Raw genomic sequence first — 12,384 nt, 5'->3', positions numbered from 1 at the left:
TACATATTACACCACAGCTTTAATACAAACCACATGGCTGCAGAAAAAGCTCTAAAGCCTGAACGTTTTGAGTCATGCATATTATTTTTAAAAAGGGCTTGTAGCTTAAAACAGTTGCAAAGCAAACTTACTACTAAAACCTAAACTTGCTGAGAAATATCCACTTTGTGCGTCTTGTCTTACTGAACAGACATGCAGGCTGTACGCTACCAAACACCTACGCGTGCTGCTGCGTGCCGGCGTGGAGTTCTTCAGTAGCTGGGGTATGGAGCTCCTGGTCACCCAACTTCATGATCACAACAAGGTTGTTTCCATGGAGGCCCTCGACATACTGGATGAGGCCTGTGAGGACAAGGTAACCAAATAAAATATTTGATTGGTCAGCCCAATGGGTTTTAAACTGTTTAGGTTGCGCAATGTACATCTAACAGGATCCTCACTATGGGAGTTATTTGTATCAACCAGCATTATTGGTATACATACACCACCTTGGCTGTATTTAGCCTAGAAACGGGTTGATTTAACTCTAGTCCTTGTTCTTGACCTTTAACCCTACATCTCTGTGCTGTGGAGCATCCCACTTATCTCTTTTGTAGAGAGCAAATATTTCCTCCTCTGACAAATGTTTAATGTCTCAGTAAGGGTGTACAGGTCCTTCTCAAAATATTAGCATATTGTGATAAAGTTCATTATTTTCCATAATGTCATGATGAAAATTTAACATTCATATATTTTAGATTAATTGCACACTAACTGAAATATTTCAGGTCTTTTATTGTCTTAATACGGATGATTTTGGCATACAGCTCATGAAAACCCAAAATTCCTATCTCACAAAATTAGCATATTTCATCCGACCAATAAAAGAAAAGTGTTTTTAATACAAAATAATCATGTACAGTTATGCACTCAATACTTGGTCGGGAATCCTTTTGCAGAAATGACTGCTTCAATGCGGCGTGGCATGGAGGCAATCAGCCTGTGGCACTGCTGAGGTCTTATGGAGGCCCAGGATGCTTCGATAGCGGCCTTTAGCTCATCCAGAGTGTTGGGTCTTGAGTCTCTCAACGTTCTCTTCACAATATCCCACAGATTCTCTATGGGGTTCAGGTCAGGAGAGTGGCAGGCCAATTGAGCACAGTGATACCATGGTCAGTAAACCATTTACCAGTGGTTTTGGCACTGTGAGCAGGTGCCAGGTTGTGCTGAAAAATGAAATCTTCATCTCCATAAAGCTTTTCAGCAGATGGAAGCATGAAGTGCTCCAAAATCTCCTGATAGCTAGCTGCATTGACCCTGCCCTTGATAAAACACAGTGGACCAACACCAGCAGCTGACACGGCACCCCAGACCATCACTGACTGTGGGTACTTGACACTGGACTTCTGGCATTTTGGCATTTCCTTCTCCCCAGTCTTCCTCCAGACTCTGGCACCTTGATTTCCGAATGACATGCAGAATTTGCTTTCATCCGAAAAAAGTACTTTGACCACTGAGCAACAGTCCAGTGCTGCTTCTCTGTAGCCCAGGTCAGGCGCTTCTGCCGCTGTTTCTGGTTCAAACGTGGCTTGACCTGGGGAATGTGGCACCTGTAGCCCATTTCCTGCACACGCCTGTGCACGGTGGCTCTGGATGTTTCTACTCCAGACTCAGTCCACTGCTTCCGCAGGTCCCCCAAGGTCTGGAATCGGCCCTTCTCCACAATCTTCCTCAGGGTCCGGTCACCTCTTCTCGTTGTGCAGCGTTTTCTGCCACACTTTTTCCTTCCCACAGACTTCCCACTGAGGTGCCTTGATACAGCACTCTGGGAACAGCCTATTCGTTCAGAAATTTCTTTCTGTGTCTTACCCTCTTGCTTGAGGGTGTCAATAGTGGCCTTCTGGACAGCAGTCAGGTCGGCAGTCTTACCCATGATTGGGGTTTTGAGTGATGAACCAGGCTGGGAGTTTTAAAGGCCTCAGGAATCTTTTGCAGGTGTTTAGAGTTAACTCGTTGATTCAGATGATTAGGTTCATAGCTCGTTTAGAGACCCTTTTAATGATATGCTAATTTTGTGAGATAGGAATTTTGGGTTTTCATGAGCTGTATGCCAAAATCATCCGTATTAAGACAATAAAAGACCTGAAATATTTCAGTTAATGTGCAATGAATCTAAAATATATGAATGTTAAATTTTCATCATGACATTATGGAAAATAATGAACTTTATCACAATATGCTAATATTTTGAGAAGGACCTGTATTGTTCCAATATGCATTTGGTATCTCTGACACTTATTGTTAATCACCATCAAAAATTGTAGAAACATAAATTTCATTGTTGTCTTGTATGTTTATTTAAAGCAGGTTCCTCTTGGAGATGAGATGTTGTCTCAATAAGATGTACTGGTTTACATAAAACTGATATAAAAATAATAGTTTTTCAGTTTGATATATTTTACCATCACAGCAATGATCGTATTGCGTTTGTTTATTATAGAACAAAAAGAAAACAGGAAACAAATTGCATAATATTTATAAGTTTACAATATATTCACTAAATGAAAATGCAAAAATCACTGTAATGTCTAGTTTCATGTATTACTCCAGTAAAAAATAAATGCACAAAGTATGTTAAATTTTAACATGCTTAGTTGTTGCAGTCAGTCACTATATCTGGCGATTAGTATACTTAAAATCTGCTATATATAGTATATTTTATGTTAGTATACAGCTGTATATCTTTAAAATTGTAAATGCATCAGGATATATAATATATGCTGCAGGATAAATAGGTGTCTACATGGGACATATGGGCATATTAAGTCTCCTATTTATAGTTGTAGTGGAAGGAGGACGAGGCCTCAGCAAGAAGTCATTATCAGCTTCCTGAAGGAACGTCTCATTTCTCAGTGGGACTTTTTAGACACTTCCTGAAGGAGCTAATTGATAAAGAATATAGGGCAGAGGTAGGACTAGAGATGACACTAGAAAATAGGATTAAGCTTTATTTTTCAGGCTTTTCAAAATGAAAATTATAGTTATTACATTTGTTGTGGGTTAGATATAAATAAAATAAAGGATTATAGTCAAGAAGGTTGGGGGAATGTATATACAACTAATATATCTATGTACAGGAAGTAGGCATCCTTAGATAGACTCAAAACTTAAACAAGCTGTTATGGTAATAATTTAAACCTCCTGCAATTAATCTTCAAACAGTCTGATTAAATGTGCCCGTTTGAAGATATTGGATATTTAAAAATAATGCATTATTGTTCATGCTGTAAATAATTGCCTTCCTTGAAATGAGAATGTTACAATTTATCAATAAAGATTTTGATGTATTTAATTTCAAGGAATTAAAATATTAATTGATCTTTTTTAATACCTTTTAAAATGAGTAAAACAGGTTTTGCTTTTTAAAACAATATTTTAAAGTGAGTTAATTGTGATTTATAGTGTAAGCTGGATAAACAGATGTAAGTCTGTGAATTTATGTAGTGCAAGATAGTCACTAATAAACGTCAGCTGCAGCCTATCCTGTTTTTCAGTTGTTTGGTTTTTAATCTGTACAAATGAATGATTACCACTTGCATATTTTCAAAGCATCAAAATAAAGCCATAAAAGCTAATTATGTCCTTCATTCATAACAAACCATAAAGCAGCGAATGCGCACTGATGGAGCAAATAAAGGAAATATACACCGCCATCAACCTTTTACTACCTCTCAAAGAAATATAAACCAATTAGTGGCTACATTAAGTCTTATTTCTACTGTGTAGCCACCTTTTAACGAAATAAAGTTGTCTCTCTTAAAGTGTTAGTACAGAGTACAGGACCAACTCAGTATTTGTCACCATGGAAACAGTTGGTTGATTTGTAAACTCTTGTAAAATTATGTTTGATACTTTCCAATGCGCAAAGAAAATCTATTTATACAGATGCCAAGAGGCATATCATTGTGCTAAAGGTCATTGTGTTAACCTGAATTTTTTGTTTTGTTTTACAGGCCAACCTTCATGCTCTAATCCAGCTGAAACCAGCTGTGTCTCATCTGGGAGACAAAGGCCTCCTGCTGCTCCTCAGGTGTGTGTTTTTAAAGCAGCATTTTTATCTGCAACACCATACAGTATCTAAACTGATTTTCCCTGAAGCTGCCCAGTTGCACCATATATGATGTCTTAAATGAACTGTGCATCGTCCTTGTATTGTTTAGGTTCCTGTCCATTCCTAAAGGTTTCTCCTACCTCAACGAGAGGGGTTATGTCAGCAAACAGCTGGATAAATGGCAGAAGGTATTAGGAGATCAACAGTGTCCGTATGAAGGTGAAAAACCAACAGAGGGTGGTGTTTGACTCTAAAATGTCATCTCGTTTGCAGGAGTACAACCTTAAATATGTGGATCTGATAGAGGAGCAGCTGAACGAAGCACTAACAACTTACCGCAAACCGGTTGATGGAGATAACTACGTCAGACGCAGCAACCAAAGGTGAGACGGTAGAACCAGTGAACCCCTGACTGACATCAGACAGGAGATTATTTTGTGTTGAACTTAATTGGTTTGTGTCTCTAGGTTACAGAGACCAAATGTTTATCTTCCTGTGCACCTGTATGGTCAGCTGGTCCATGATAAGACAGGCTGTCATCTACTGGAAACTCAGGTAAAGGTTTTAGTTATTTGGATAATTTGTTGAGATCTACAAGAGCCAAAATCTGCCGGTAGCAGTTTCAGACCACTCTTTTTTTCTCTTTTGGAGCTATAATAACAAGTTCAAACTGTGTCTCACTGGCCATTATAAATTATCTTTAGCATAAGATTAGTAATTAGCATGATTAGCCTTACTGACTGTAAATACAGATCTTTACCTCAACATAGAGATCTCTAAAAGGCTGCCAGTATTTCCATATCCACCATGTTTCCTGACAGACTTGGGCTGAGAGCTCAGAAGAGTAAAAACCTTCGGTACTAAATTACATCTGGTGCCCTAGAAAGTTAGGGTATGAACACAGACATGAAACAACAAACCTGCAAGGTTCTGTAAGGAGCGAAATGACCAGCTCCTCTTCAGGACTGAATGGTCTGCATGCACCAAAGTCTTGCTTTCTGTTGCATTAATAAGCAGCAGATCAGCTGTAGAAAACAGTTTCCTTTTAAATAACTTCCTATGAGTTTTTTGCCAAGCTCTAACTTCCACACCTCACTCATACTAAGAATAATCATCTTTGGGTCTTCTTCACTTAGAAACTCAGACGAGAGTCGTTCTGTTGGAAAGTTGACCGAAAGACTCCAGTCATCTAATCACTCTTCAATCACTAAGTGGGTCTCTAGTTATTTCAGGGTTTTCTAATATTTTTCCTTTTGTCTCCAGAATGTAGTTCCAGACCTTAGCTACACGGTTCGCTCCCCGATGCTGGACACCTGGGAGGGTGTCAAACAGCTCAAGGCTGCTCTCTGGGCTCTGGTCAGTAAAGTCTGTTGGTATTTAAGTCTTTCACCCACTCCACTGTCTTGTTGTCGCTCACATAGATGGCTCTTATGGTTTGTGTTGGCTTCTATTCCAGGGACACATCGGCTCTTCAAACTGGGGTCTTAATCTCCTGCAGGAGGAGAATGTCATTCCTGACATCCTTGCATTGGCTCAGCACTGTGAGGTGCTGTCAGTGCGTGGGTAAGCTTCACTTAAAAGGATTTAAAATTAATCAACTTCACCAAGGGGTAACAACAGTGAGTTACTCACTTTCTGTCTCATTCTTCCTGAAGGACGTGCATTTATGTGCTTGGCGTGATCTCCAAGACCAAGCAGGGATGTGAGGTTCTCAAGCAGTATGGTTGGGATGCAGTCAGGCATAGTCGCAGGACGCTATGGCCTGTCACTCCTGACGAGGTAGACGCCCAGCTCACTTCAGAGCTGTCCTCGGTACCGAGCACGCTCAGTCTGAACTCGGAATCCACTAGCTCCCGCCACAACAGCGAGAGCGAGTCTCAACCAAGTACGTAGTTTTACTATCACCTTCGAGTATTTAGGATATATAGTACCGCCCACATTTATTGGAGCGCCTGGTCAATGTGTGCAGAAAACCTTTAAAACAAAGTCATCTCTATTTGCAGTGGCATAATCGTACTCTGAACATTGTTAAAAAAATCCTGCCTGTAAGTTGAGGACATCTAATCTGTTGGAAAAAATCAAATGTTAAGAAATTATTGTATTTAACAAAGTATAACCACTGGCACAGTTATCAGTTACCTTGCTGAACTTTGTACAGCCTGTCTTGCCAACAGGAAAGCGCTTACCATACCATACCAATTTTATTCATAAAGCACTTTAAACACCCACAGGACCAAAGTGCTATACAAAATCATAAAAGACAAATGATCAATCATAAAACAATAAACAAAGTGGTATATAAAAGTAGTAAAAAAATAAAACACGGTGAACAAAGTCAACATCTCAGATTGTGTCAAAAGCCAAGAAAAACGTAGTCTTCCCCTTTAACATTTAATAAGGACAGTCTCTTTAGGTCCCATGCTCTCCACTTTCTCAAAGTCTTTCTATAGGATTTAGGTCTGAGGACTGTGATGATTATAGAAGAATACTGACATTTTCTGATAAACCATTTCAGTGTTTGTTTGGCCATATGTTTTGGATCATTATCCCATTGAAATACGTATTGACGAGTCATCTGCCATCAGGTTTTTATTTAAAAACCCTTCCATGTCAAAGAGTCATGTTGTCATGCTCTCTAATAAGTTTCCCAAGGCCTTTGGAAGAGAAACAGGCCCACAGCATCACAATTCCTCCACCGTGCTTGACAGTGTGCATGAGGTGATTTTCCACATTGGTTCACACCAAACACTCCCAAAGTGTTGGGTCTCAACAGGCTCAATCTTAGTGTCATTTGACCAAAGGAGATTGTTCATGTTAAAGCCCCAGCAGAGTTTAGCAAACTCAACATGCTTAGGTTTGTGATGCTTGGACAGGCATGCCTCCTAGAAAACCAGTTGTCATGTAGATGACATCAAATGTTATAGAGAGTTGTTGATTCTTGATGCCACTCTTTGCTGCAGCTCCCTACCTGTGAGCTTTTGCGAATTTTTACCCCACTTACCATCCTGCTCCCTGTACATGGAAAGAATAAAGTAGTGTGGTATCACTAGTCACAGCATGTTATAATAACTAATATCTTGACCAAACAAGATGACCTTGACCTAATATCTAACTGTTAAATCACTGTTCGCTGGGCTTATTGTGTATATGACCACTATAGCAAGTCAGCACTAGGTGGCGTCAGCTTACCCTAGCTTCTCTACTGTACTTCCCCAGTATTTGGGCTTGCTTTCCGCAGCCTGAGACTATGCAACAGCAAAAAAAGATGAATGAAAACGGTTTTTAAACAGCTCTGCTAATGTTTTCAGCAAAGCTGTGGTTGACCTCTGTCCTTTCCATCCTTTATTGTATGCTTATCCCTATCTCCTCTCTGTTCCTAGACATGTACATCCTGGACGATGACAGGTGTGATGGTTTGGACTCATCCGATGACCCCTCGTTCTATCCACACTCTAAAGCAGTCAAGGATCGCAGCCCATTCACAATCCTTGGTTCCACACGCTTTGTTCGTCCCCGCTTCCTTAACTCCCTGTCCCTCCCCAGCAAGAAGCTACGCTCCACTAGTGACCCAAAGAGCTGCTCGGGCTCTCGCACCCCAACTGAGCCCAGGACGGACAGCCCAAGGCGGAACAGGACGGTGACAGAGCCTTCTGTCCATAGCCCCAACCAGGGGGACGTCTTCACCTCAGTATTTAATGGCAGGGGAATGCCAAAGAGTCCAACGGTTAGCCTGGAGACCTCTTTTGTTGGGACCAGGGGCAGCTCTGAGGAGCAGCTTGTGGATGGCAGACTGGTGAGGGGAGGAGGCTCAGGCCTCGGACTCAGCGGTCTTGGTGGACATGGGGTGGTGGAGCACCACAGGGAGCAGAGCAGCCGAGAGCGTCTAGCAGGAGACGGCGGCTCTGGCGGTGGTAATGTAGGAGGCGGGGGTACTCAGTTTAAAAGCCGCAGTCAAAGCTTTAACACAGATACAACAACCAGTGGCATCAGTTCCATGAGTTCCAGCCCCTCCCGTGAGACTGTTGGAAACTCCGAGCATCCCGACGTGGAACCAGACTCTTCTGACTGTGTGAGCCTGAACACTGTCGTGTCAGCCAAGACTGTCAAAACATTCTCCTCCCTCACCCCCCAGCCTCAAACCAACCACATGTCCAGCTCTAAGTCCCCCACCGTTTCACTGGTACCGCCGGGCTCCTCGCACACTCTTCCCCGCCGAGCTCAGTCTCTCAAGTCCCCCTCGGTCATAACCATCAAAAGTCTGGCTGACTGCAGCTTCATCTATACCAGCCCCAGAGACGCACTAGGTTACGCTACACTGAAGAGGCTGCAGCAGCAGAGGATACACCCATCTCTGTCTCACAGTGATGCTCTTGCTTCACCTGCCAAAGATGTACTGTTCACCGACACCATCACCATGAAGACCGGGAGCCTGGATTCCAGGTTAACACCTCGCAGGTGGGTCAGCTGGAACTGCAAGAGGCCGCAGTTGGTCATGCGTAGTTTTCTCTCCCGTTTTGCAATTTTAAACGCGACAACCATTTGTTCACAAATTTCAAATCAACACGACTCTTCAGTAGATTTGGTCCTAGTCAAGGTTCGGTCACTGCCCCCCTCGGCAATGACAAAGTAAGTAAGTGTTTTTCTGCACCTTCTGCTGTGTCCGTCAGGCTATCAGACAGGAGGCGTACCTGTCCAGAACCAACCGTCCCAAGCCCATACCGCAGGCTGTCCAGAACACTTGTACCGCGGTGGGTGGACCTGCCCAGTGTCCTCCTCAGTAGAGACCTTGTAGCTCTGATTGTTTCTGCTTGTAGTGCACTAGTAACAGCCCCAAGCCTGTAGTTGATGTCCCATTAGATAGATCATAGTATGAGCAAATGAAATCTACAATGTTGGTCACAGATTTACATTCACTCGTCTTCAGGATGAATTTTATAATAATTTCTGACTCTTTATTCATCATTTGAACAGTTTTTTTCTCTATGGTGAAGTTATCATACACCATACAAATCCAGTGATTTTTGGAAACAAGAATTGGGTGCACAGATTTACATTTATTATAGATTTTCTCAGATTTACATGGGGTCACATTTGTTCTAAAGCCTGCTTTGATGAAAGCTTGGGTATCATTGTTCTGTTGGAAGACCCATCTGTGCCCAAGTTGCTGTTGATTTGAGATGATGTTTTTAGCTGTTCTTCATTTTTCCATCCCTATCGAACAGGTCACCAGTACCACCTAAGCATACCGTCAGCATGATGCTACCCCTACCATGCTTTGACAGTTAGTCCAGGTATCTTAGATCTGAGAGCTTCACCTTGACTCCTCCAATGTTCTTCTTGCTGTTGTGGCCAAAACTGCTCCATCTGAGCTCCATGTAATCAGAACTTCTCTCGTGGAAGCATTCTTCTCATCTATATGGGCAGCTGCACATTTCAGTAGTGCTTAAAGGTGCCAGTTTTGGAACAGATGCCTTTTTCTTTGTCTGCATCCCCTCTGTCCATGTTGATGCATAAACTAGGTTTATAATAGGCTTGACTGTTAGTGGGTCGTCTTGGACAACCAAAACAGTTCACTTTTATCTGAGGGGGACAGATAGGGTTACATGGACAAATTGAATGTACCAACACAGCAATAATCCCAAAGAAACATCAAAACTGGTTTTGGGATGAATAATCCAGGCTAATATTCAGATTCTAGAACGTCCATGATCTCAGCCCTGTAGAATATCCATGGGTTATAATTAAAAGCCGGGTCTGTGCCAGGAAAGCAATAAATATACTGATAATGTACCATAACTGATAAGACATTTGGTTTAATATTAAACTAAAAATATGCCAGGACCTTGTTGATGGCTGCTAAAATCATACAGTGTATTATTGAAGTATTAGTGGGGTGTATGTATATATCTGAGCCCATTTGTATTATTTTGACCCAGTTTTTTCTTGTATTATCAAACCACTCTAGCATATAATGGTTAATTAATATTTTATTACATTGTAATAAATAAATGCCTGTAATATATTTAGTGAGACTCGCTATTTAATGCAGAATAAAACATTATTAAAAAGTAAAGAGAAACTACAACTAGGTTGTTTCGAACAGCAGATGTCAACGAGCAGCAACTTGTTTTCCTGTAGCTTGAAAGACGGATCACTTTTTGGGTCTATGTTTGCTATAAACCCAAAGCAGAAATACATTTATACAGTTTACTTTTTTTATTGTACGTCATATTATTACCGGGACATTCACCATAATTATTGCATGTTTGACCTTGTAGAACAGGGTTCCTTTGCAGTCTGGAGAATTATGAAATTTGATTTTAACATTTTCCAAGCCTGGTTGAGTAACGGAAAATGAAAATTTGGGTCTGGGGGAAAAGAGTTGAGTTCCCAGGCTATTTTCTTATTTTATCATTTATAATCTGGATTTCTGCGAAAGGGTTTTTTCCATTGATGTCTATTTATATGATGACTTTCCTCTATGGTTTGCTCATCACAACTTGAGTTTTTGTCCAACTCACTGATTACTGGTATTTTGATTACTGAGTTGATGCCAGATCAACATGCATGCTTTTTACTCCTTTTTATTTAATCTAGAATGATCTAGTCCAGATTTTTTTGAAGTATCATAGATGTTATCTGAGTTTGTCCACATGATATAAAGCGGTGAAGTAGCCATTTACCATGCTGCTGAATCGGAATCCAGCTGTTGTTTTATTATTTGTGGGGAAAATTAACCTAACTCTTGTACCCAAATACGCAATGTGTCATTTAAAAACTGACAGGAAAAAAGTATGGAATTTTAAAATGGGAACTTTGTAGGAACCCTTGTAGTAAAAAAAACAAATCAGAGAAGCTCATTCCTGTTCATAATGAATTATTTTTTCCATATATTTAGAAAGGGTTCTTGAACTAGGGTTATGAATTTTTCTTGTAGCATTTGCCTCCATATTGTTGGTTGGTCTATGTGAGCCTGATGAGTACTTTCCTAAATCTAGTTTGACAAGCCCCCCCTCTTGTGATTTTATCCAACATATCCTTACTTTACTCCCCCTGTTCCTTCTCTGTCCCAGCCTCTCCCCCCGGATCCTCTCATGTACCTCTCCTCTTGCCCTCCCTAGGTTCCTGAAAGCTCTGAGTTTCGCCTCTCTGGATAAAGAAGAGCTGCTCAGTCCCATCAACCAAAGCACCCTGCACCGCTGCTCCTCGGTGCGCTCAATGGTCTCCAGCGCCACCTTCGGGTGCAATGACGACTATATTGGCCTGGCGCTGCCAATGAACATCCATGACATGTTCCACATCAGAGATTCGACTTACTTTCAGCAGAGGATCAGCCCGCCATCTGAAGAGCGGAAACGCTTCCTGTTTGGTGATGGAGATGGTAAAGGCGACTCTACAGTGGATAAAATAATACAACATAAGGGAGGTAAATACATTTGGAAATAAATGCTGGTTTTGTGATTATCTCTGTAGGGGATCGGCCTGCTCTCCCGTTACTGAAACAGCAGTTCAGTATCTCAGAGCTGATTGCTTCCCGAGGTGACACTCAGAACAACATGGTGGACTCAGAGGAGACGGGTCTGCAGGATCACTGTGAGGAAAACTGTCTGTACTGCGTAGGAGCCAGTGTCCTCGGATACCTCTCTCAGCCACAGATCAACAGCACACACTCTCGGACAGGTGAGGGTCCAAGCGAATGTTTATCCTTCATGGAAAAGCTTTACGGCCAAAGCATAATATCAAAAATGATCTTTTGTGTCTCGTTTTTATTCCCAGATTATGTTGACTTCGCCTCATGGGGTGGCCAGGGTGGCCATCGGCTGGAGGTGATGCCTCAGTCTAAGTTCTCTGGGGTGTCAGGATGCAGCGATGCTGCTGTGTCACAAGGTTCAATCTCTAGCACGCCCACGCCTGGTGACGTTGTTATTGGTAAGAACCCTGACACAAACTGGAAAAGTAAACTGGAACCATAAAATTCTCTTAAATGTTTTTTTTTATTGTTATTAATTTTATAGAACCAACTTTAACGCCAGCCCTCATCTAGGACAGAAAAACCTAAAATTGGTGGAAAAACCATAAACATTTTAGCATCTGTTTCTTTACTTAACGGGCTATCTGGTATCCTGCTAATGACCTAATTATTTGCTTCATTTTAAAGCAGAGATTTGTCTAAAAGTTGTAGGGCACCGGCCCTTGAGGTCTAGGGCTTGAGACCCCTATTGTTTGAATTTACTGTGAATATCTGTGCTGTTACCAAATGTCCATAAGGATACACAGAACCATAGATAGAGTAA

At 41.5% G+C, this 12,384-nt stretch overlaps 1 protein-coding gene across 3 annotated transcripts in view; it reads left to right on the top strand.

Moving 5' to 3' along the window:
* Positions 1-12,384, top strand: part of LOC124878076 (rapamycin-insensitive companion of mTOR-like) — a 34,070-nt gene that overhangs the window by 19,459 nt on the left and 2,227 nt on the right. Inside the window, exons 23-35 of one of the 3 annotated variants that reach the window (XM_047381845.1) lie at positions 191-355; positions 3,993-4,069; positions 4,200-4,278; positions 4,364-4,473; positions 4,558-4,645; positions 5,354-5,446; positions 5,547-5,653; positions 5,746-5,975; positions 7,471-8,545; positions 8,758-8,838; positions 11,212-11,471; positions 11,564-11,770; positions 11,867-12,019. In XM_047381845.1, coding sequence (XP_047237801.1) covers positions 191-355; positions 3,993-4,069; positions 4,200-4,278; positions 4,364-4,473; positions 4,558-4,645; positions 5,354-5,446; positions 5,547-5,653; positions 5,746-5,975; positions 7,471-8,545; positions 8,758-8,838; positions 11,212-11,471; positions 11,564-11,770; positions 11,867-12,019 — 2,725 coding nt within the window. Of the gene's footprint in view, positions 1-190; positions 356-3,992; positions 4,070-4,199; positions 4,279-4,363; positions 4,474-4,557; positions 4,646-5,353; positions 5,447-5,546; positions 5,654-5,745; positions 5,976-7,470; positions 8,546-8,757; positions 8,839-11,163; positions 11,472-11,563; positions 11,771-11,866; positions 12,020-12,384 lie in introns of all 3 variants that reach the window. The other 2 variants (XM_047381844.1, XM_047381843.1) reach the window with 2 other exon arrangements.

This window comes from Girardinichthys multiradiatus, chromosome 12, assembly GCF_021462225.1.
Source record: "Girardinichthys multiradiatus isolate DD_20200921_A chromosome 12, DD_fGirMul_XY1, whole genome shotgun sequence".
Classification (NCBI taxonomy): Eukaryota; Metazoa; Chordata; class Actinopteri; order Cyprinodontiformes; family Goodeidae; genus Girardinichthys; species Girardinichthys multiradiatus.
This window is presented reverse-complemented; position numbering and strand designations above follow the sequence as displayed.